This window comes from Spinacia oleracea, chromosome 3, assembly GCF_020520425.1.
Source record: "Spinacia oleracea cultivar Varoflay chromosome 3, BTI_SOV_V1, whole genome shotgun sequence".
Classification (NCBI taxonomy): Eukaryota; Viridiplantae; Streptophyta; class Magnoliopsida; order Caryophyllales; family Amaranthaceae; genus Spinacia; species Spinacia oleracea.
This window is the reverse complement of record NC_079489.1, coordinates 146,368,660-146,392,863: the sequence shown is the minus strand read 5'-3', so window position 1 is coordinate 146,392,863 and position 24,204 is coordinate 146,368,660. Positions and strand designations below refer to the sequence as shown.

At 36.2% G+C, this 24,204-nt stretch overlaps 2 protein-coding genes across 3 annotated transcripts; one reads left to right on the top strand and one right to left on the bottom strand.

The window, feature by feature from the left end:
- Positions 1-2,427: 2,427 nt before the first annotated feature.
- On the top strand, positions 2,428-7,326 carry LOC110778473 (small RNA degrading nuclease 1). The gene is made up of 12 exons (XM_021983024.2): positions 2,428-2,700; positions 3,380-3,562; positions 3,646-3,732; positions 4,675-4,743; positions 4,854-4,994; positions 5,123-5,239; positions 5,367-5,436; positions 5,545-5,645; positions 5,752-5,886; positions 5,960-6,067; positions 6,401-6,505; positions 6,830-7,326. The coding sequence occupies exons 1-12, from the start codon at positions 2,668-2,670 to the stop codon at positions 7,151-7,153; spliced, it is 1,473 nt and encodes a 490-aa protein (XP_021838716.1). The 5' UTR covers positions 2,428-2,667; the 3' UTR covers positions 7,154-7,326.
- Positions 7,327-7,714: 388 nt separating this feature from the next.
- On the bottom strand, positions 7,715-17,478 carry LOC110778472 (phosphatidylinositol 3,4,5-trisphosphate 3-phosphatase and protein-tyrosine-phosphatase PTEN2A). Of its 2 annotated transcripts, none has more exons than XM_021983023.2 (13): positions 17,233-17,478; positions 15,482-15,900; positions 15,275-15,376; positions 15,136-15,192; positions 14,747-14,812; positions 13,945-14,121; positions 13,783-13,869; positions 13,630-13,694; positions 13,465-13,541; positions 10,314-10,360; positions 10,069-10,199; positions 8,694-8,763; positions 7,715-8,368 (listed from the first exon to the last, which is right to left on the bottom strand). In XM_021983023.2, exons 2-13 carry the CDS (start codon positions 15,893-15,895, stop codon positions 7,898-7,900), a joined length of 1,764 nt encoding a protein of 587 aa, XP_021838715.1. In that variant the 5' UTR covers positions 15,896-15,900; positions 17,233-17,478; the 3' UTR covers positions 7,715-7,897. The 2 variants fall into 2 exon arrangements, with proteins under 2 accessions (XP_021838715.1, XP_056696873.1); XM_056840895.1 differs by having other exon boundaries at positions 15,482-15,962; positions 17,233-17,472.
- Positions 17,479-24,204: the final 6,726 nt, after the last annotated feature.

Here is a 24,204-nt window from a genome sequence, read left to right as displayed (position 1 = left end):
AGTAATTTATTTTATTAAAAATCAATAATTAAACCTGAAAATAAATATTAAACAATTTTATTAGTAAATAATTAAATAATCAAAATTGATTAAAGCATGCAAATTGATAATTAGAAATCTGAAAATACAATTCAGTTTTTAACGTACCAAAGAGCCCAAATTAGATTGGCCCAACTCGTTTAAAGGAAAACCAAAGTTTCAAAATGAAACTCGGTTTTGGTTTCTGGAAAAGGAAGCCAAGAAACAGGGGAGGGGGTGCACGATGAGGAGCAGGGGAGGAAAGAGAGGAGGGAGGAAGGGAGGAGAGGACGGCTGAGTTGGGTGGCGCAGCAGCGCGAATCTGCGACGGAGGTGGTGGTTTCTGGGCGGTGCAACAGCGAGAGAGGAGGGAGGCAGGGTGCACCAAAAAGGAGAAGCAGAGGATTTGAGAGTGGGGTGGTTCAGGGAGATGCGTTGGTTGCGGCCTGCGCACAGAGGAGAGGGAGGGTGGAGCACGGCAGTCACGGTGGTGCCAGAAGCTGAGCGCGAAGGAGAGAAGAGGCAGGTGAGTTGAACCGAGAAGCAGGGGGGTTTTGTGCGATGACGTGATGGTTCTGGGAGGTGGTTGTGGTGGCTTGATGGTGAGGGTGGAAAGGGGGATTTATTCCGGAGGTGGTGAGGTGGCCGGGAGTGATGGTGGCTGCGGTACGGTGGTGCAGCGAAGGGACGAAGGAAAAAGAAAAAGAGGCAAGGGAGGGAAGCAGGGATGCGACAGAGGAGGGAGCAGGGGGAGTACGGTGGTGGTCGAGTGATTGCCGAGTGGTGTTGGGGTGCTTGAGGTGGTGTTGAACGGTGGTTGTGGTGGCGGACAGTGGTGGTGGTGGTGGTTGGTCCAAATCAGGGAACAAAAAGAGGAGGAGAATTGAAATTGAATTTAGTTTTTGAGATTGAAATTGAAATCCAGTTCTGAAAATGAAATTGAATTTGTAATGTGTTAGAGTGAAGGAGAAGGAATGAACTTGGACTGATTTGAGGGAAAGAGAGGAAGGAAGGAAAAAATTTCCTCTTGCTTTGTACGTGTAGAGCATGCAGAAAAAGAGAAAAGAGAATTTTGGCTCTTTTAAAGGGTAATTTGGTAACTTCACAAGATTAAGTCAAAATTTCTGAAATTTGTTGCTATTTTTGGAAACTACTAAAAATAGAAATGTTTAAAATAATTCATTATAAAAATTATTGTTAACGAAAAAAAAAATAAAAATAAATTTTCGTTTATGAATTTATCGTTTAAAAATAAATTGTAATAACGATTATAATAATGACATTCGATTATTCGTGATTATTTAAAACGAAATTAAGTTAATAAATATTTTTAATTTTAATAAATCAAGTTTAAAAATTTCGGGGTATAACAGGGTTGGTTGGTTGGGTCGGACAACATGTGGTGTACTTGGTTACCTGGGGAAAGGGAATACAAAACCCTGGGGGTGTGGGGAATCAAGGTAGAGGGTTTGGGGGGAATAGAGAGGGTAAAGGGAATGATTGAAATGGTGTTACAAACAACAACAAAGGGAATGAATTTGCTGATGACCCCCAACCAAACGGCCCCTTATTTAATCTAACTAAAAGACAAATCTATATTCCAATTTGCTTTTGAGTATACCCAATTGTTAATAAAGTGAACAAAAGCACTTGAGGCAATATTTTAGGGACGGAGGGAGTACCACAATTGGGTTGTGCCATGATGCTGAGTTAACATAGGGTCAGACCCCGTGGAACAATTGACCGAGCTCATCTAGGCGGGTCGTGGTCCGTGGATAACCTGCCCAATGCACATCTCTAGACTCTCATATATCCTTCGTTTATTTTTACCTGCAACACTTTGCTTTTCACGCTGACAATGCACACCATGAACAATTAATATATTTGATTTATGATAAGTAAAATTTATTTTAAAAAAAATGATATTCGAACAATATAGCGAATCTAACAAAATTCCACGTGAGTATGTGTGAAAAAAACGAAAAAGACGAAGGGTTACAAGTAAAAGAAAAAATAAGATATATTATTACTCCCTCCGTCCCTTAATACTCGCATCGGTTTGACCGGTGCGGAGTTTAAGACATTTGAATTGACTTATTAATTTAATGGTGTTAGTTGATAGTGGGGTATTTTTTTAATATTGTTAGTGGGAAATGTAAAAGAGGTGGGGAGTGGTGGTTGGAGGATGTGAATTTTTAAATAATTTTTTTGTAAAGAATAGGGGTGTAGGTGGGGTAGTAGATAAGTGGGAGAAATAATATAATATTGATAAAATTTCCATTTATAGAAGCGGTGCAAGTATTAAGGGACGACTCGAAAAGAAAAGCTGTGCGAGTATTAAGGGACGGAGGGAGTAAAAAATTAATATTAACCAAGGTATGAAAGACATTTTACAAAGGGACACAAAATGTGAACTTTAGGGTTCCCTTATACGAAGTAGGGCTGACCACATGGTTTGCTATGAGCGCCTGAGTAATTGCGTTGGGGCGATTGGGCTATATGACCAGACCTGCATATGCCTAACCCATTAATTTCGTAATCACTAAACAACCAAAGAAAAGCAGAAGGTCGGAGGAGAGAGAAGAACCCAAAACCTCAATTGTTTTTGCCGCCACACTCACCTTTACGCCTCCTTGTAGCTCCGCCGTAATGGACCGTGAGCTCGCCATTGCACCTAAAGATGTTAGTTTCCTTCTCCATCTTTTTGCTTTTCTTAATTTTAACTTCCAATTGTTGTGGTGAATATATCACTGGAATGGGTATTTTGTGTTCTAAAGTTCATGTAAAAACATAATCTTGTTCTGGGTTTTTGACGATTTTTTAGGGATTGTTTGGGCTGTCACTCTGCTATGCAACTATATTTAAAGAGGATAAAAAATACTTTGATTTTTTTTTATGCATTTGTTGAGTTTTCATTTGATGTTCATTTGCATTGAAACTGCTCTTGTTCCTTCCCAAACATGGAGTTTTTTTGTTACTAATTTCCACGTTTGTGATGAATACTTTGTATGATTATGCAAACCCCTATTTTTGAAAGTGTAGATTCATCATTTTGAAATTTTATTGGAAAATTGAAAATTTACACGACTAGAGATACTAGAAGTATGATTTAGCTGTCAATAGATTAGAGCATATGGTATATAAGTATAATAGTATATTGGATTAAAATCTTAATAAATTTGATGTTTTATGGCTACACTTGATTCAGGGTTTGAGGGATGATCTATGCAGTGAATACGAAAACTCTGGCATTTCAGTTATTTCACGAAGTTAATTTTATTTTTGTTTTAAGGGTGTTATTTTTCTTGATTAGTAAACTTCAAAGATCTGATGCCTGTGTTGTTTACACTGATTTGTATAGGTTCTGGTTCAAATTGTTAAGTTGTCGCAAAAGAATGGAATGGAGGGTGATAAAGGAGGCTGGAAGGATTTTCTGAAAGTTTATGATAAAAAATTTGGTGCGAGCATGAGCGATCCAGCTAGAAGGACCCCGGAAGTTTTACGCACTTTTTTGGATACATTCAAGAAAGAGGAACACTTAAAGGTATCGTATTTTCATCCTTTTTTTTTGGTTTTGGGTCATTTCTACTGAATAAATTCTTACAATGTGCAACTCTTGCTCTACAGTTCTTTGCTAAAGTTTTGACATGTCACTCAAATCGTGACCTGGTGAAACAAGTAGCAAAGTCGGAAGACACTGAATCACCTGTACAGGTAAATTGACATTTTTCTAAAGTTTTGGCGGTCTAAGGTGGACATGAATTAAAATGAGAGCTAACACGTTAGTAATGCTGTCTCATTCTATCAACTTTGGCCATTAAGCATCCATTGTAGTTTAATTAAATGTTGCAAACTCAGGATCCAAGGATATGTTACGTTAGGACAGTTTGATTGTAAGTTGTAACATCATCAACAATAATGTTTCAGTTAGTTTTTGGCAATTTTAGTATTGCGCATGGAGGTTTAAAAGTTTAATCACCCTGCTAAAAACTTTAGTTTCATTACTTTCATATATCATGTTGATTTTCCGAGGCATTGTCTGCACCTTATTGCCTTGAGACATCTACTAATCGCTTGGGCACTTAACGACCAAGACAATAATAAATCTTTTTGGTATGTTCAATGAAAAGGTTAGGTGTTGTGAAATGTGAGTAGAGAGGTAAGAGAAAGAACAGCTGTGTGGCGATGAAACGTGGTCCTTAAGGGTTGCTGAACTATATGTAAAGGTCAATCGCTGTGAGAAATTGTCACCACTTCCAGTTTTGGCCTTATATTGATTATGCTGTGTCGGTTGCCTTCTTATTCATGTCACCTTAAATTACAGAAAACTTGAATGAATTGGAGACTATGGAATGTACCTAACGTGATGTGCCTATGATGTAAATAGCTTTAAATTTGTAGTTATGCACATTATTTTTTAGAGTATTATGATACCTATTCTGTAGTTTACTGTACATTTGGTATACAGCACTGGTTCTCACCTTTCACCAACTTCCTGTAGCCTAAGATCCATTAATTGTAGTTTTGCTATACAAAGTAAATTTTTGGGGCAGCTTCAATTGTGGCGTTTATTTCATTCACTAATGTATATATAGCATCACTGTGTTTCTAGTTTCAACATTATAATTCTCGTGTTCTATTGTCGTGGCAGTGCAGAAGTTGGTTCGTTTGACCCTTGATCATCCACAGTATCCAATTGAGTATTCATTTCCGTCATATGAGCAGGTCTATTTTTGAAATCTCCTTTAATATCTCCTTGTTTTGCGGTCATACGTAACAGTGATGATTCCGTGAAAGAGATGAAAATTATTGACAATTAAATTTGTGGTTAACAGGACTGGATTGTTTCTAAACTTGGTAAGAAGTCCAAGGTGGCAACATCAGATACATTGCTGGCTGTTGATTGTGAGATGGTTCTCTGTGAGGATGGAACTGAAGCCTTGGTTAAAATATGTGTAGTAGATCAGGATTTAGAGGTACCTACTTTATTGGTTGGGTTTTTCAATGTTATATGAGAATTTCTATATGTTTAGGAAGTCTCCATGCTATATTGCTATAGTATTTGGCTTATCACCTCGTGTTTATCTATCTGTCGATGTATCAGGTTAAACTCCATGAGTTTGTTAATCCTAATAAAGCAGTAGCAGATTATAGGACACAAATAACTGGTGTTTCTGCTAAAGATTTGGATGGAATCACTTGTTCCCTTGCAGATATACAGGTTAGAAATATCTTCCTTTTTTTTGTGTGTCCCCAAATCGTTACTGTGATCGAGTGTGGCATGTCAATTTGTCATACTATGAAACTCCTAGTACTGACCCAAGTTTTTCTATTTGGTATGTTAAAAGAAAAAGTTGAAGAAGCTGTTATCCCAAGGTGCTATTTTAGTTGGGCATAGTCTCAGTAATGACCTAAAAGGTCAGTGCATTATGTAGTAAGCTACTTACAATTCTTTCGAGTTGTTGTACATATGTTCAGGTGTCACGTGCTGAATAATTTATTCAACTGTCAAAATTCTTTCTGCAGCACTGAAGGTAGATCATCCAAGAGTCATTGACACTTCTTTTGTCTTCAAGCTTGGAGACGAATCTACGAATAGAAGACCTTCCTTAAATAATTTGTGTAAGGTATTATCTGATCTCTAAAATTTCCTTTGTCAATGTCTGCAGTTTCTGTAATTGTTCAATTGTCTAAATTTAGAAGATTTCTCTGTTCAAAACTTGTTCTTGGCAGTTTGTGCTGGGTTATGAACTTCGCAAGAAGGATTCTCCACATAATTGTGTTGATGATGCATGTGCTGCTATGAAACTAGTGCTAGCGAAGATGAAACCTGGATCCGATGAAGCTATTCCTGTAGCTCAAGATGAAGTAAGTCCTGGAAATGTTTAGGTTATGGAAGTATATATATTTCGTCTTCGCAAACTAAATACCGACATTGTAGGTGCCGGACAGTGAAACAGCAAAGCTTCTTATACACAGAATACCAAAAGATCATCCAAGTGAAGAACTATGTCAGGTCATCCCCGGAGACTTCACCATTGAAATTCAGGTTCGTGTGCAGTATTATCTTTTCCTTCTTTCTTTTTTTTCCTTTTTCTGGGTAAGTAAGTTAAATCTTTGCGGTGAAACATGCTTTCCTTTAGTTTTTAAATTTTGCATACAAAATATTTAGGAGTAAGTTTTGAAAAATACGTCTTAACTCCGCAAGGGCCTATTAGAGATGGAGTTTATTTGTGAATCACATAACACATTATGGGTGGAGAGACTGCTACTAATTTTCTGTTATGTTATCTTTGTGCCCAATCTCAGTATAGGCAACTGATCATGCAACTTCTTGTTCCTAACCTAAAAGTTTGCCTTGTGTAACGGAACCTCTTGGCAGGCTCGTAAGAAAGTTCGAGGTGACAAGTATTCTGCTATTGCTACTTTCAAAAGTCCACGGGAGGCACTAAATACGTATAATAATCTGGAAGGAATCGAAGAAAAGGTCTTATTCCACCCCTTTTTACTTGTTTTGCTTTTTTCCTGCAAGGAATTAGTAGTAGACCCGATCATCATGAGCCCGACCCAACCCAAAAAATAGCAGGTTTTGGGCAGAATTTTTAGGCCCGTTTTCGGGCCCCAACCTGAATTTATAATTCTCTTGGGTGGGTCTGGGCAGAAAAGTTTGGCCCGGCCCAACCTAGTGGGCAGAATTTTTAAGGTGTGGCCCGGCTCGCAATTTGATCAGGTCTAGCAAGGATTATGCCTGAATTGCAGGACTGTGGGGTTAAAATGTGAGCTAAACTGTCTGCATAACCCTCTCTTTCAGGACTCTTCTGGGCGGTCTCAGAAACCCGTCTCCGTTCAGTTTAAAGATGGCTCGACAGCAATAGTATGTGTTCGGAAAATGACACCTGATAATCCTGTTGTCAAAAGTTCTGCGAAACGACCATGTCCAACAGACGCACCTGTAGATGAATCAAAAAGGTTAAAAACCGCGCAAATATCTGAATCTCCAGATCAGAATCTCTGTGTCGATGATGATCACGTGAAGGAGATTGACAGATTGAAGGATTTGCTTAGCCAAAGGGATCAAGAAATTTCTAGCCTGCACAAGATTATAGCCGCTCTGACAAGGAAACACGGGCTTTAATCTCGATCGCTGACATTTTTGCACAGGAGTTGACAATGTGGACTCTCCGGCCATTCATGTCATGCATCCTAGGAATTTTGTTTTTCCTTTTATTATGCAATATCTTGTGTGATTTATGACTATTTTTTTTTGGAACAATATATGAAGGTGAAATTACCTGAGATTGATATTTAGTCCATGTCCGTATTACTTACTACCATTTCTGAAAGTTATTTACGCCTTGAAATATGTGCCAAAAGTATGAAAGCTTTGACCATAAATTCTCACTATTATATACGGAGTACTCTGTATTTCAACACGTTATGTCATGTAAGATTTTGTTAGAAACTTAGAATGGTATCAGTATGTATTTTCATAACATTAAGTTTTTATAACTTTTCTACATTCGGAATTGGATATAATTGTGGTTAAATATTGCAGTGAAGTACGTGCAAATAGTTAGTGTAAAGAACTGAACGGAGGTAGTACTTTAGTAGAGCTGTACTATGACAGTAGTGGCCAAATTGGTCTGCTAATTGGCTCGGGTGGCTGTAAAAAGGAGACAAACTTGTAAAATAACTGTTTTCAAACAATTAACTTATATTATAGCTAATAAAGTAGATACAAGATTTACCAATCAAAATCACATAAATGTTGGTACATTATGTCGGGCAATGAAATTGATGCCTTTACAATAAAATTTTCGACTGAAGCAATTACTCAAGATTATGCAAGGTGAAAAATAAAATGCAATTCTTTCTGTTTTTATTCACTTTCAGAGTCTTCATCCCCAAAACTGAAAACAGAAGCATCAGCTGCAATGGCCTTGAAATCATTAGTGATAGATGAACCTGACTTTGGTGCTTCAACAGTTGATGCAGATTTTCCAACTCCATCATCAGAGTTACTGCTTCTATTTTGAGCTGGTTCTGTATTGTTGACAGAAACTTGATTATTGGAAACAGTTTCAGCTGCAGAAGCTTGAACCTGGTTAGTTCTGGTTGATCCACCTTCTTCTCCATCACTGTCAGAGAATACATCATCTTTGTCTTCTTTTTCAGATGATTTCTCTGTATTTTGTATGACAACACCACCATTGTTGTTGCTGGATGAAGAGTGTTCTGAGCTCGGATCAAGCCTTGTTTTTACCTGATCAGTGTTCGGCTTTTTTGGAAGTGTGCCATCGTAATCAATCATCACTATCTCCACCTGGAATGTAGGTGAAGGAAGCTTTCTCTGTAAACAAACGTCAGGAGTTAGGTAAGTACTGAAGTATCAAGCTAAATACACGACTTCACTCCCAGAAATCCACAACAATTGGACATAAACTGGTCCCCTCCATCCTTTTTTGATTGCTCCATGGAAGAAAGTTCACTTTATTAAGAATTGGGTGTAAATAATGCACATGGGGTAGTAAAGAGCAAATGGGAAAACATACCATTTAAGGGTATGGAGCTATCTCAAAGGGACATCCAAAAAAGGAAAATGGGGCAAACAAAAAGGGACGGAAAGAGTAACTGTTAATGTTTTAGTTCCAGAACTACTGGCAGATAAGTGTTACCTTGTCAAAACCATCAAGATCATCGCTATTTATGATTATTTTGTTCTCCACCATTGTTGTATTAAACCAACTGAAAGGACAAACTTGCTGAGTTAGTATTCAAATTACCAATTGGCTATAGTAGTTTTACGTAAAAAAAAAAATGTCAATAAATTATCTCTTTCAAGGAAAATACACAACAGTGGTGTTATTAAAGTCCCTTACCCCTATAGTCTATAGAGACACACACACAAATTAAAAGGAGCATTGAAGTTTGTTTTTTTAAAAAGCTTATTGTGAAGATGAGCATCAAAAGGTTTTTACAGCAAAATTTAAATTAATCAAACATCAATGGCCTGCAAATATTCATTCATTACACTAATTATCATTTAAAAATTATACAAAGTATTTTTTTTTATTTAAAGATAAGTGTCTCTAGTAAGACCACCCTATGATTTCCACACGAAATCTAAAATTAGAAGAACAGATAAACTTAATCATGTCTTATGTTAAAACTAGAAGATCTTAAGTATGTCATATTTATTGATGGTAAGTGAGATCTTACTAGAGACACTTTTCTTTATTTACGGGTAAGTTAGACTGTATGAAGTACTTCCTCCGTTTTTTTAATTGCACCGTTTTCCTTTTTGAAAAGTACCTATTTATTAGTGATGAAATGTCATGAACTAATTATTGCCAAAACTACAAACTTTTTTTGGAAGTGACAAACTTAAAGTTCTACGCAACATTTTAAAATTTTGACAAAAAAATATGGATATATGATCTAAAATAGTAGAGATACGTATAGTACTCTGTGTATGGCTATAGTTGTGAAGCATATTTATCTTTTTAACTCAATCAAAAGGCTTGGAATAACTGTTTGTTTTTTCATTTATGTAACTAACTCAACATTTGAATACTAGCGCATGCATATTTCTTTGTCCTATCATTGACGTAGTATTTTTCTTATTTTCTTAACTATTTATAGACGCTAAATTTGTTATGTTGTTATTTTTCTAATGCTTTTTGCATTAATAATGAATATACACTTAATTTTATATATCTAGTTATCTACTGATCTTTAAGAGCAAGAGTAACTGGCATTTGAGCAGTGCTTCAAATAAATTTTATATTTTTTTACCAGCCTATAAATCATATTATTGTTGTTGGACTACATAAACATTTAAACATAAAGAATCTAGAAAGGCATAGAAGTAGACAAGTGATGCGCCTGTTGACCAAACCTTCACTGCACTATCCATATAATTGAAGACTCTACTAGCTATTTGCTAAACCATAAACAGCTTAATGAGATGTTGAAGACAGACGCACATCAACTTCAGTATCGTAGCAATTCTGAAATGATAAAAGGGAAAGCAAAAAGGCATGTACAAACCAGTAGAAATCTCCATGCCGATCTTGAAAGTGAATTTTAAAGTCACCTGCCAACTCTGTCAGACCCGGCTCTCCTGGTAAAGCAAACACCACTATCCCCTTCCTAGAAGAGTTCATCCAAAAATCTTCGGGCTGCAGAGTCACATTCAACTAGGTAAGTGTTTGCAGAAATTTCTCCAATTTAGTAGATAGCAGTATTAGAAAATAAGCTGAAACATCAGTAAAAAGATCCAAATAAAAAGTTACCAGCAGATCCTTGGTCTTTGAATGTTTTTTTGTGGTGAAAAGAATCCCTGTAGATTTGGTAATAGACGTTCAAACATCAGGTATCCTTCAAACAGGGCATTACATAAAGAAAGAGGCAGTGGATATGCAGCTTCATCAATAAGTATTTTGATTTCCAAATACTGACTCATTGAGTTAGAGCCCATATTGGTGATCTTACATCATTCAAGAACTTAAAGGCTATTACTCACAACAAAGACCATGTGATCAGGCAAGTATGTATCCTTGAACTGAAGTGCACTTGAAAATTGGACATGAAGAATAGTCCCCCAACTGGCAGACATTGCTCTTTATTAAACACCACATAAGATTCTTGTGGTGAAAACAGAGATCTAGGTTCCTTGGGTGATTAGGTTTGATTTAGAGTCTGGTATTCACCAGTATCACCACCATGCACATCGTTTGAAATTCTTAGTGCGTTGTATGATTTTCTCCCGGTTAAAGAATCCAACACGTTAAATCTTCTAGTGTCCATTATTTGTTGTTTCCTACGTTATAGCTTGTTGGAATACTCAATTGGTAAAGCTTACCAAGTACTCCCACCATTCCTTATTGTTCTTCCCAGTTGGAATCAGGGTGGAATTAAGAAACTTAGTATCTTGTGATGGTTGGATGAAAAAGAAAATAATTAAAAATAAAAATAAAGATGTACTTTTCATTAATTGAGGAGAGAGGAAGTATTAAAAAAACAAAATATGGTACTCTTGCATTAATTTAAGGGATAGAAAGTATTAATATAAGAATGCAAGTGTGCAAAAATGATTAAAAAAATGCAAGTGGGGTAAGGATAGGGCAATAAAGGTGGGATACAATTGGAACTAAAATTTTAGGACGAGGATAGTTTTGGGAAAATTATTTGCCATAATAGAATAGATTTCAAATGAAAAGAACAAAAAGAGACACCAGTTAAAAAGGGAAGAACTTTCAAGAACAGAGGAAGTATTACTTATGGTCAAGACTAAAATCTAAGTGACTAATATGGATCGTTGGTGACTTCTTAGGAAGACTACCCCTCGATTTGTAAGGTTTTCTTAAGGTGCTTACTACTTATTCCATAAGACCACCTCCAATTTCTGTTAAAAGATGTATCATTTCAAAATTGAATAGGAGTGTACTCCCTCGTTTCCACAAAGTGCTTCCCTCTTACGATAGCTCCACATACTAAGGCAAAGAGGGGTCATTGAGTCCCATTGCATAGCAGAGTGTGTATACTAGGAAACAAAGTGAGGAAACTAGGTTTCATAAGGTGAGCAACTAAGGATAAATGGATAATTTCAATCACCAAAATAGGAATAAAGCAAACTGCAAAAGAGGGAAGAATTTTGTAGAACAGAGGGAGTATTTACTCTAACATTTCACATTGTGGTTTAAGGGGGCATTTGTTTTGGGGTTATCAGCAAAGCGAAAGATAATTAACTACCTTTCATTCCCTATTATGATGTTTGTTAGACCATTTTAATTATTCCGTTTACCCCAACAATTCTCCCACTTTCCTCTACCATGATTCCCTATCCTCCCCTAGGGAATCACTCTTACCCCCAAACTCCTCTTTATCCAACAACCTTGAGTCCTCGACCACCAACTTAAAACACACAAGCCGCCAGAACCACCCCACCACTGCCGACCTACCACGATTGCAGCCACCAACACCACCCAACCACCTACCGGGCCCTAAACCACCACCCATTGTCCATTCCAGCAATCTGCCACCCGAAACCACCCTCCCTACCACCAGAAATCCTTCCCACCCACCTGAAATCACCTTTGCAACCGGCCGAAACCCCTCCCAACCGCCCAAAACCCTTCCCGCCGCCCGAAATCCCCTCTAACCTCAAAAAACCACCCCGGCCCACAAACAAACCCCTCTAATCCTCTACTCCAGAAATAATCCCACCACCTGAAAACCCACCCCCCACCTACTCAAAAACCAACAACAACCATTTAGAAACCCATAGCCTTAAAATTTGAAAAAAATATCAAGAGTAAAATTTGAAAAGTACCTTTCCTTATCATCAATTATGGTTTTAGGTGACCAAATTCGACCATGAAAACTCCATATCTGAAGTTTTCATGTTTGAATTTCACCATTAAAACCTAAAATTTAAACACTTATGGTGGGTGGTAAAACAATTAGAGAAGGAAGAGGCAAGGAAGCGGCGACGACAAAGAAGGGGCGGTAGCGGCAAGGAGGACAACGTGATAAGCGGCGATGGCAACGGGAAGGAACGGTGGTGGCTACACCATGAGAGTGAGAAAATGTGGTGGAGCAATGATGGAAAGAGAAAAGGAGGTTGATTAAAACCAAAAAAACACATTATAACAAAGGGTATCACTTTCGTTTCCCACACTAATCCTTTCTTGATTCATTCCATTTACCCAGTGTGAATCAAGCGGCCCCTAAGTGTTCATATAGTTATTGGGAATTATTATATTATTCTCTGAATCTGAGTTGATTGGAATTATTATAATGATAATTAAATACTTCGTATACTTATATAACCCCCATTAATACTATACACCAATTTAATTACAGAATTTCACAAAAATAGTGGGTTATCACATTGATCTATAAGGAAAATAAGGGTTTTGTCAACCGAAAGCTAAAGGAAAAAAAATTTGAGGCAAGTTTCTTTTGTGATCTATTTGGCCAGGTGAGAAGAAAGTATCTATTTAACTTTCCTCTCAAAAATGAAATATACTATATTACATTAGGGAGGTTTATCACATAAGTCAACCCACATTTATCTGTCAACAAAGAATGTGTTAATGATTCCCTCCTCTCTACCAGCTGTTTGAAGGATTTCAATCCCAGAAAGTCTAACAAGATGTTTTACTTTCTCAAATCTGCTTCCCTTGCCGTTATCAACAGAGATGTCTTACTCTTATATAAAGCTTGTTTAAGAAAATCACAAAAAGAAAAGCTGACAGAGAAAGAAAACATCTTTTGTAACTGAGGCCCTTTGTTATAAGATGCTTATGAATAAAACAAGTCATACACAAAATCTTTTGCTGACAAGTAAAAGTTCCCAGCTCAGTTGATACTTCAAAATTATCAACTCTTTTTATAGCATAATTTCTAGAGATGAATAAATTGGTAGAGCTTCAGAATTACCGTTGTGGTCGGAGATGGTAATTGATGGCCTAATCCAATAAGGGCACTTGTGAAGTCGAAATCCTCTGAGCATATACCTACACCAGCATATATTAGCTCATAATGGATAAAATACCTGTACAAAAAATTATAAGATGTAGCATACATAAATTTCAGGAAACATACTTGCGTCCAGTAGGATTATCACCATTATAGTCCTTCAAGATGCGCTCGAAATATTTGACGTATCTCTATAAGGAATGTAAAAGAGCTAGTCTTGAAAGATTCATGGATAGCCTGCCAGAAATCATGAAAAAATTATAGAAGAAGTTAACTTACAATCTGACTTGGAAGTACAAGACCCTTTCCATCTACACATCTTTTCCGATTGAACAAGTCAATAGATTCATCTGCTGTTGGGCAAAACTGTAAAGACAGAATATACAATTCAGAACCAGGATTCGTACATTGTCTGCTAGAAACAGCACTACTATCTCGTACCTTTAGATACAGAAGTAGACTAGAAATCATTAGTCCTGTTCTCCCCAAACCAGCTTTACAGTGAACTACAACTACGTTATCAACATCCGCCTTCAACCATGTATAGGCACTTTGACAAAACAAGGAGATGAGGTGAATAGGCGGACAGTTATGGTCTTCAAATGGGAACGATGCAGCCTGTGGAACAGGAAGGGGAACAGCTGATGTGAACCACATCCGTTTTAAAACTGTCAAACTCCATATAACAGACTATTAGTTGTCACTTGTTAACACCAAAACATAACAGAGACAAAATCCACCAAATTGAATATTAGTAATGTTATCTGACATATGTTTCTTAAACTGTGTCCTTTAATGAGCAGTAGAATACTAGAGTGAGGAGATACTAAAAGCTAACCTCAGGGATTAACAAAAGTTGTCGATCTATTTAGGGAAAAGCACTATTTGTTAATAGTGGACCCTTGCAGAGATCATACATTTTATTGATCAAAAGATAACTCGGTGCTTAAAAGGATGGATGATTTATGTATGAGTAGTGGAGAAAGGCCAAAAACCAAAGAGCATGACTTTTAAAGACATAAATCTACAGATAAACTCAAGGGGCTTGTAGATAGGACATATCACACACACAAAAAAGTTACATAGGATATCAAGTTATTAAATGTCATTCCAATAGGCTAAAAACGCAATTCTATGTGTGTAGTGAGAGTTCAATATACGAATTATTATCTACATAATCAAGATCCAAAACTCATGCAAAAAGTATGCAATTCACACACTGGTGGAAGAAGAAATTCCAAACCTTCCCCTCGAAAAGTGATGCATCATATAGCCTCTCTGAACAAAGATTATAGACTTTGTATTTGCCCTGCGTAAATCACATACGCGGTTACTTGAAAATGTTTCAACGGAAAAGAAAAAGTAACAAAGAGCAAGACTGATGTAGATTTAGGCCTGTTAATACCACATCAGCCAGCCAAAAATATACAGGAGGATCCACCCCATGTATTTATGTACAATGTGCTCCAGTTATACTAAGCTACCCGCTACCCCCTCCTTTCGATGTGGAAAAATTCTTTAATCAGATAAAGAAAAAAATTCAAATTTAAACACCAATTGGGGAACTTTCTCTTTGCAAGAGAAATTGTATGGCGCTAAAACCAAAATTTCAATTAAAATGGCAGCATATACCTGATGGTGAGTCTCAAAAAACCTAATCACCTCATCCATATGGTTTCTGTAGAGCCCCTGCATCAAACCCCTAATAGAGTTGTATTAAACAACAATAACAATAGTCGTGATAATAATGTCAACTGGTCGAATACTCTACCTCGACATATCCAAAAAGTCCAGAACTGATGTCACCAGCAGGGAATCCCATAGCTATAATATTCTCCGTGATGTACGTCAAATCCAGATCAAATCCTCCTTCCTGAAAAAGAAAGTTGATAACAAAAAAGTGAAACAGTAATACAGATTACATACATTAAAATCCATACCTTACCCCAGAACATCATATTATAAGATGAAAGGTTACCTGGTACCTCCGCTTATTTTGCGAGACCATATGACGTGCTTTGGCCTGTACAGCCTTTACAGCACTGCGAGATGAATCAACAAACCCTTTTGTCAATGAATCAAAAACACCAGCTCGGCCAGCGGCTGTATCTTTTGGAGCATCTCTGTCAGCAACAGGATTTGATGCCGGTAAACGCAATCCAAGCCCACTTGTTAAACGTGCAAATGTTGATCTTGCACCACCAGTTTGTGATTCTCCCACAACCTCCCCTGAAGCCTGTGATATATTCAGGCTTTTGGCCAAAGAATTTATACTAGAGGTAGATGGGGAGGAATTTGCAGGATTGCCTTGTCCACCAGTGCCGGTAAGAGCAGAAGATTGAACATCTGAACTTTTCTCCAATGGTGGCGGCGAAGGATCTGTAGTTTCCATGTTTCCTACGCAAAAGCATGCAGTCCATGTCAGCACTTAAGCTCCACTTCATATGGGAAAATGATCTCTATAGTCAAAGAGCCCAGGTGCAAACACTGATGTCAAAATTATAACAATAATTCAAATCCGACAACGTTAAATGAGTGAAAATCTGAAAGATATCCCATCCAGAAAGAGGTGACTAGCTAATTACCAATTTTATTGCAGGAAGAGAAGCAGCATGCTTTTCACTTAGAAAGGAAAAATCCAAGGTTGCCCCAAAAAACAATATGGACGACATCAAATGATCATACAAGTCCCTTGCAGCATGCAGTTTGAAATCCAATGCCAATTACACTGTTGTGGTACTAATGCTTGCCAAATGGCAATGTTTTTTTTGGCAAATAAAGGAGTTTATTACTTACCAAAAGCAGTGAATAATTGAATGCAAAGATCTCCAAACAATAAAATCAACAGGAGCAAACTGGCTATACCAGAATTGCATCAGTGTAATCACTCCCCCACCTTCTAGGAAGGGTTGGAAGGATACTCTTCATGTGCCTGGTACAGGTTATAAACAAATATCCCAGATCAAATGCTTGCCAATGCTTGCTTTCTCATCCCATTCCACAACCATTAATTCCTAAAATGGTAATAATCTACAATTGACATTTAATTTTCTTTAATCGGGGTTAACGACATCCATAAATAGTGTTTCTCATGGAAGGATATCGCAAACACTGGTTTACAAACTCTTAAGTCAGTGAGCTTAATTATTTGCATTTCTAACAATGCAGGTAGAATGGAGAAAGATTCAACATCTTTTGAATTGATTTCTCATAAATGCAAAGGCTTCAAGAACTTGTTGATTAACAGATTACCTAAATTCGTGAAGATTCTAAACGCATCATCCATTATTACTTTATATGTCCCCCTAAATATGGATAGGGGAAGATTAGGATTTAACCGGAACAAAATGTTTGCCAAGATGTATTCCAAAACACCCAATTTTTTTCAAGTTCACACAAATTATAAGTCGATTAAATGCTGAATGCAGCTGCTTCGAGTCCGACATTTTCAAACCCACGACTTTGATTCTCCCAAACTGGATAATATAACCGCAATTAAGGTGTGGAGTAACAATCATCAATTTTCCGATCATATCTCAATCGAAATTCGACAAAATCAAGAAATATTGAATTCAGATCTATCGTCTCATGTTTGAGCTAACTACAACTGACCAGAGAAACTATATCGCAATGCAGAAATCTAACATCCAATCAACATTTCCTAATTCACTGGAAAGAAGAAAAATGTATGTAGAGACAAAACTGATATGAAGTTCAAAAATCACTTACCGAAGATCCGACAGCGTAGATCAGTTGAACTGGTGAATCCGTTGAGATGATCGCAATTAGAAAATTAGGGTTCAGGCATTGTTCAGATCGTGAAACGGTGGTGGGGAATGGTGGTTGTAGTGCGATTATGATCGGAAAAAGGCGCGACTTCTCAGTCGTGGGAGGAGGTGATTTGAACTTATTGCGCGGACTTGTGTCGTTTGACGTGTTTGATCATGTCGTTCCCGTTCTGGTTTTTATTGTCCAATCACGTGGTACTGGAGACATAGGTGATATAGGTCACATAACCTAGTACTTTCGTAGGCATCGGCGCGCCTGGCAATGTGTTTCGACTCACCAGTAGCCGATACGAGTGAGCATGGGACGGTCGGTCGGATATCCGAACGGATTGAGTAATCGATAACCAATAATGCTAAAATTGATGTTCATGAACCGAATCGTCAAGTTTGGGTATTCGTACTTCGGGCCCAAACTTTCGGATCGGATACCGGATCCACGTTATGATATCCTGTTGGAAAAAATAGACTTTATAACTAGATTATTGTAATACAATCTATTCACGGAGTATATCCTAACACTTATAAAAGCAAGGAGTTCCAATTACTATTCCCACAATAGTGAATGGTCTATTTTGCCCTCATTTTTCTTCTTTATTTTTTTTGGCATTTTCCTTCTCTGCAGTAAAACGTCTAATTTTCCCTTTTGCCTTTAACTACTTTTTCATTTTTCTCCTTCTACTTTCGATGTTGAGCACCTCCTCTTTCCTCCCTCTCCTCCAGCACACTATTTTGGGGTTCGTCTTGGGGTTCGTCTCTCCTCTTCGACAATTTCGACATCTAGTCCTATCCAAGCCATCTCATCTTTCAACTTCAAAGGAATTTCAAACAATTTCTTCTTATTTTTTTTATCAATTTATGATTTTTTAGAATTTTCTACATCTTTGTATTTAAATTTCGAATTTTGTGGGGGGTTTTGGTGTTTTAGATTAGGGTTTACAATTTCGACCATCTATCTTATCCAAGATATCTCATTCGTCCGACTTTAAAGAAATTTCAGGTATTTTTCTTCTTATCTTCCTCAATTCCTGAACTTTTCGAATTCTCTAGGTCTATGCATTTGAATTTCGATTTTTGAGGGGTTTTGGTGCTTCATATTAGGGTTTATATGATCGGAAATATAAACCCTAATATGAAGATGTTTTGGGGGGTTTTGGTGCCTCATATTAGGGTACATGTGTGTATGTGAGTGTACTTTTTGGAGAGGGATCACTAATTATCATGATTTGTATTAATTGATTTAGTATCTTTGGTAGCTAATTTTTCTGTATGAGTATAGGGGATCATTGACTAACGAGTCGTACTGTTCAGACGACGTGAGGTCTTCGGGAGCTTTCTTCCGATGCCGAAGTCAGACGTCGGTTTTTGGCTAGAGAGAGAATTGAGTTTAGGGTTTATTGATTGCGTCCCTTTTGCCATGCATCCAGGCCGCGTTTATAGGATGGAAACCCTAATCAAGTTTCTTGTGTAACACAAAGTGTCAATCCGGTAGACTTCTATCCGGTTTAGGAGTCGATCTGTACATCAGAGTACAGCTAGATGATCCCTATTGATTTTGGGCCGACCGACCCTTGTGGGTCGTCTTCCGTGGTCTTACTTAATATCCGTATTTACTTATGTCAATATCCATCTTGGCCTATCATGTAGGGAAAAATGTCGATGAGTCATGAGCCATTTATATTCCCAAACAACTAATATTTCACTCACTTAATTTGGTAGCCACCAAATTTCCATGCATGTAGGCGATGGACTCAGCTTTGGTAGCTCATATTTCACTCAATGGGTTGTAGTGGTTGAGGTGTATTCGCATGTAGTACAATTCTTGTTGATTTCTACAGTTTTGGGCATATTAAGAAATTAAGTTCTATTTTTCAGATAATCCTCAAATCCATCATACATGTGAAAGATTCTGTTATTATGTTTTAATAAGCATAGTAGTTTGACAAAGGTAACCATGAGGTTAGACATATATTTTATTGGACCTCTACATTATGGCTGGTTTTGTTGTTCCTTAAAATAACTCCCCCCCTCCCCCCTCTTCTTTTGGCCTCGTACTTGCTTAGGTCAACATGGTACAACTTCAATCTAGGCAGTTGGACATAACTGATTAAGGTGACCACAATTACTGACGAAAGAAAAAGGACATAGAGTAGTTAATATAAACTGGTAAAAATTGAAAAGTCTTGAACTATTCCATATCACACAAAACTTTCCACATGTAGAGTAATATTAGATATAGGTTTGAGCTTGATCTAGATCAATAGTTAGGGCATGAATTGAAAAATTAAAATATTAGAGGGTTTTAGTGGCTTTGTATTAAAATAATAAAAATAAAATAATAATATTAATGATAACAAATAATAATAATTAAATTAAAAATAAATAATACTAGTAATAAATATAAATAGTAATAATAAAAATTATTATTATTATTATTATTATTATTGGAACTCATTGGAACTTATCTGAACTTATTGGACCAAAAAACTTAATTTTTTAAGGTGAACATAACGCACTCATATTCGGATTACAGTCTCGAGTCGAATTCGGATCGTTTATTTAGGTCGGATGATTTTTGATCGGTCTACCCAATACTTACATGTCTTGCCTCTCCTATATTTTTCCAAGTTGGTGAAACTTGTACCATGATTATCATTTCACCTTTATACTCACTTTATTACGGACTACTACAAGTCTACAAGTATATAAAGGAATTAAAAAAGTTCTGTTTTAGTAAGATTTTTATATTATTTAGTATGACGAGTATTTTTTTTGTAACTCTAATTTTATTTTGAGTTATTTTACTTGGTAGAGGGTATTGTTAATTAGGAGAAATAAAATTTAAAAATATAAAATAAATAAGAGTAATGAACTCAATTAAGAAGATTTAAATATTTTTGTTTCCATGATAAAGCCCATATCTGATTTTTAGGGTTATTTATGGGGACGATGGTGCAAATCTATTCATGAACCAAACTCGTCCGATTACGACCTTTAATCCAACTTTTGTATTAAATATTAGCAATTTATTAGTTATGCACAAATACATTTTAAGCCCAGATCAATTAAACAAAATCATGTGGTCACTTCATTTAGCAATCAAATCAATGAGGAACATAAGTCAGTTGTCTAAAATTATCTTAGCCGTGAGAGATCAATCAAACATGTTGTACTCCTATCCGTTTTTTTCTTAATTTAATCCGGGGATTAAGATTTTAACCCTAAAAGACCAATCAACGATACATATAAGAATATAATATCCGTGTGTGGTTATATAAACAAACGTCGTCTTTCATGATCTAAAATAAGTTTTTATAAACTTGATCAGTATACAATAGGAATTAAAGTTTTAGATTATCTTAAATTACTTTATAATTTCTATTATGTGGTGTAAAAGACAAAATTATACTGTGTTGAAAGTTTCAAGATCCATAAATAAATTACGGGATGGAAAAGTGGTGGTAGTATGTAAATATTTTTATCAACAAAATAATAAAAAATATAGTATGTGAAAAGGTTAATCACCCAAAAATTACGAAAATAAGTACTAAGTACATATTTAAAACACTGTCGATATAATTAGTGATTTTTACGTATATGTTCTTTGGTTGTTAAGGTTAGGTAAGTGTTTCCGAAAGGTTTTACATTGTCATCATAAAAGAAATTAGATAAATACATTTTCAAGATAATTAATGATTTTATATGTTTTGAAAGGTAAAATTAAAGTGACAATATACATATTTTTTTTTTTAAAAAAAGACTCATAAGAAACCAAAAGATGGGGTTAAGTTGCATCATTAGACGCTAGATTGAATGAGAAAACATTAATTTGGTTTCTATAATACTCATTATATAAAAATTAATCGCACTCCTTCTATTCGTTTTTACCCGTCTTAGTTTTAGGAGATTGATATTTTAACTGTGAATGATCTATCCTCGATACGTATAAGAATAACATATTCGTGTATGGTTTTATAAACAAATATCACCTCAATTTTATGATCTAAAATAAGTTTGGATAAATTTGATCCATATACGATTAGGATTTATAGTTCTAATTCTTTATCTTAAATTACTCCATAATTTGTATTATATGGTTCGGAGTAAAGATTAACATATATTGTTTGGAAGTTGCAAAACCCATAAATTAATTACGGAAAGGAAAAGGTGATGGTTTAGTATGTAAATATTTTTACGGATTTTTCATGAAACGCCCCCGAGGATTGATTTAATGCACCAAATACCCCTAAACTTTCCAGAATGCACCAAATACCCCTAAGGTTTAGTATAAATACACAAAATGCCCACAAGGCTAACGGACGTTAAATCCCTGTTAGCGTATGTTTACTTTTTTGCCCTTAATAAATCGTTTTCTCTATTTATCCTAACATTAACCCTTAATTACATTAATTAAACCTTAATTAAATTAATTAAACTCTTAAAAAATTAACTATTATTTTTTAAAAAAATCCTTGCATCTTCCACCTCTGGTTCTTCTTTCTCCTTCTCACGTTACCACCAATCCACCATAGCAACCACCCCCAAAAAACACCAGACACCACTGCTCTCCTGCTGCTGGCCCGCCGACCTCGCTCTAACGTAACCACCATCTCCATCTCCTCTCTCATCTCGCGCATTCCCTTCTATTTCTCTCCCCACTGCCATAGAACCACCATTGAAGATAGTTCAAGCTTTCTCTCTCCTCAACGCATCAACCTTCAAAATTCCCCAATTAAAATTCACAATTCTCCAATTGAATTCCTCAACTCTCCATTTAAATTTTCTTTAAGTAAACTCAATTCTAGAAAAATCGGGACCTAAAATACAAGATTGTTAGATTTGCGGGCGCGGTGTTGGTTGGTTGCGGCGGCTGCGGGTTTGGATGTTTGCGGGTTGCGGCGGCTACAAATTTGAGAAGGGGTTAGCGGGGTGGTGTGTGGTGGATGGCTGCGGGTTTGCGGATTCGCGACGATCTGGGCGGGTCCGCTCGAGTACGCTGGTATCGATGGCGGTGTTGGGTGGTGGTGAGGAAGAGAAGGGGATAGCAGGGTGGTGTGTGGTGGTTGTGGTGGTGGTGAGGAAGAGAAGAGCTGCCATGGTGCTTCCAACCCAAAGAAGAGAAGGACAGGGAAGAAGGGAGGGGAGAGAGAGAGAAAAATGAAAAAAAAGAAATCAAAAGGAAAAGAGAAAAAATAAAAATTAAATTAAATTAAATTTAAAGTTAACGGATAAGTTAACGGGATATAGTCATTTTGGGCATTTTATGTATTTATACTAAACCTCAGGGGTATTTGGTGCATTCTGAAAAGTTTATGGGTATTTGGTGCATTAAGGCAAACCTCAGGGGCATTTCATGAAAAATCCGATATTTTTATCAACAAAGATAATGAAACATATAGTACATGAAAGGGTAAATCACCAAAAGAATATTATTAAGTACATTTTAAAAACTCTATCGATATAATTAGTTATTTTTACATATACATCATTTGGTTGTATGGGTGGGTAAATGTTTATGAAATGTTTTATTTTGAAATCATAAAAAAAATTAGATAAACTTATGTAAACTTATTGGAACTTATCTGAACTTATTGGACCTGAAACTTACTTTTTTAAGGTGAATAGAATGCACCCTAAATATGCTTCTATGCTCTCATGTTACATTGTGTGTCTTTCTCGGTTTCTCCTCCCTCCATTAATCTACATCCACTTTCGTTACATCTTCAAGCATAAAAACAAAATCAAGTTATTCTATTTGATGTTAAGTAGTCAAAGAACAAATTTAAACCAACCACCATTATTGCAACGATGCCACATAGATGGATGATTTTGCTAGCGGCGATGGGATACGAAGGTATTTGACGGTAGTCTTGGAGGAGGTTGGTGAATATGGTGTATGGTGGATACCATTTCTCCCAACAAGGACCCCAAGATGAGAGGGTTACAGAACAAGAAGGAGAAGGAGAAAATTGTAGCAGGGGAAACCATTAATGGTGGAGATTTTAGTTTGCTCCATTTATAATTAATGAGAAGGTGAAAAAAAGAAAATTGCTAATTTTATAAATCAAAAGAGGTAGCCATTGATATTGAGATATTTGGCAGCGATGAATTATTTTGTAGTTGAGTGTAGAGCGGTGGAGAAGGCTTCTCAAAACAAAAATCATGAAAACACTTATTGTGGTTTGTCTGTTTCCGTCGTGGTTTTAAGAAAATTGCAATAGATATGTTTTTCACAACGTTATCACCGAACACGTTTAGTTTAATTTTTCTGAAAAAAATCTATCCCGAACAACCTCTTAATTGTCAATGATAATATTTTATCGTTATTAATGTGTTTCTTTCTTAGAGGTAAAAAATATCTTGTATAAGAAGTTATATATTTGATTATTTACTTTGAGTTAATAAATTTTACTTGATTGTCTGTTTGTTTTACTTTTAACGGGCGAGATTGTTTCTCAACTCTCGTTCTAGAGTAGTTTCTCATTCGAAAGAACCGAAGCTAATGCTGTATTAGCATTAAGAAAGATAATACATCCTAAAAAAAGAAATACATTCATTAAATGTTGAAAAGTAATACAATACACGTGGTTGATTTTCACAAAATTTGTAGATCAATAAATTAATATAAAAGAGAATATGCACAAATACTTTTTTATTGACACAAATAAATCAACTTTGGTAATTAAAGAAGAAGGTTAAAAAAACATATGTAATTAAGGAGTGCAAAATAGCCTCTTCATCCTCATGACCTCCTCATAACTTAAAAGAGTGATTTGCTTAACTGCCTACAAATAAGGAGTTGGTAGTGAATTGAAAAATTGAATTTGGTTCTGTAACACACTAATAATTCCTTGCTTTTTATAAAACATTTTCAACTTAAAACAAAGGAATTACCATATTACCGCCACTGTGATAA

Excerpts from the sequence above, each read along its gene's own strand:
- LOC110778472 (XM_021983023.2), bottom strand. The coding sequence starts at position 15,895 with ATGGAAACTACAGATCCTTCGCCGCCACCATTGGAGAAAAGTTCAGAT. Across the intron at positions 15,193-15,274 it reads GACTTTTTGGATATGTCGAG|GGGCTCTACAGAAACCATAT; the intron begins GTAGAGTATTCG and ends GGTTTGATGCAG. Across the intron at positions 13,542-13,629 it reads GATAATCCTACTGGACGCAA|GTATATGCTCAGAGGATTTC; the intron begins GTATGTTTCCTG and ends ATGCTGGTGTAG.
- LOC110778473 (XM_021983024.2), top strand. The coding sequence starts at position 2,668 with ATGGACCGTGAGCTCGCCATTGCACCTAAAGAT. Across the intron at positions 3,563-3,645 it reads AGAAAGAGGAACACTTAAAG|TTCTTTGCTAAAGTTTTGAC; the intron begins GTATCGTATTTT and ends CTTGCTCTACAG. Across the intron at positions 5,646-5,751 it reads CCTTAAATAATTTGTGTAAG|TTTGTGCTGGGTTATGAACT; the intron begins GTATTATCTGAT and ends TGTTCTTGGCAG.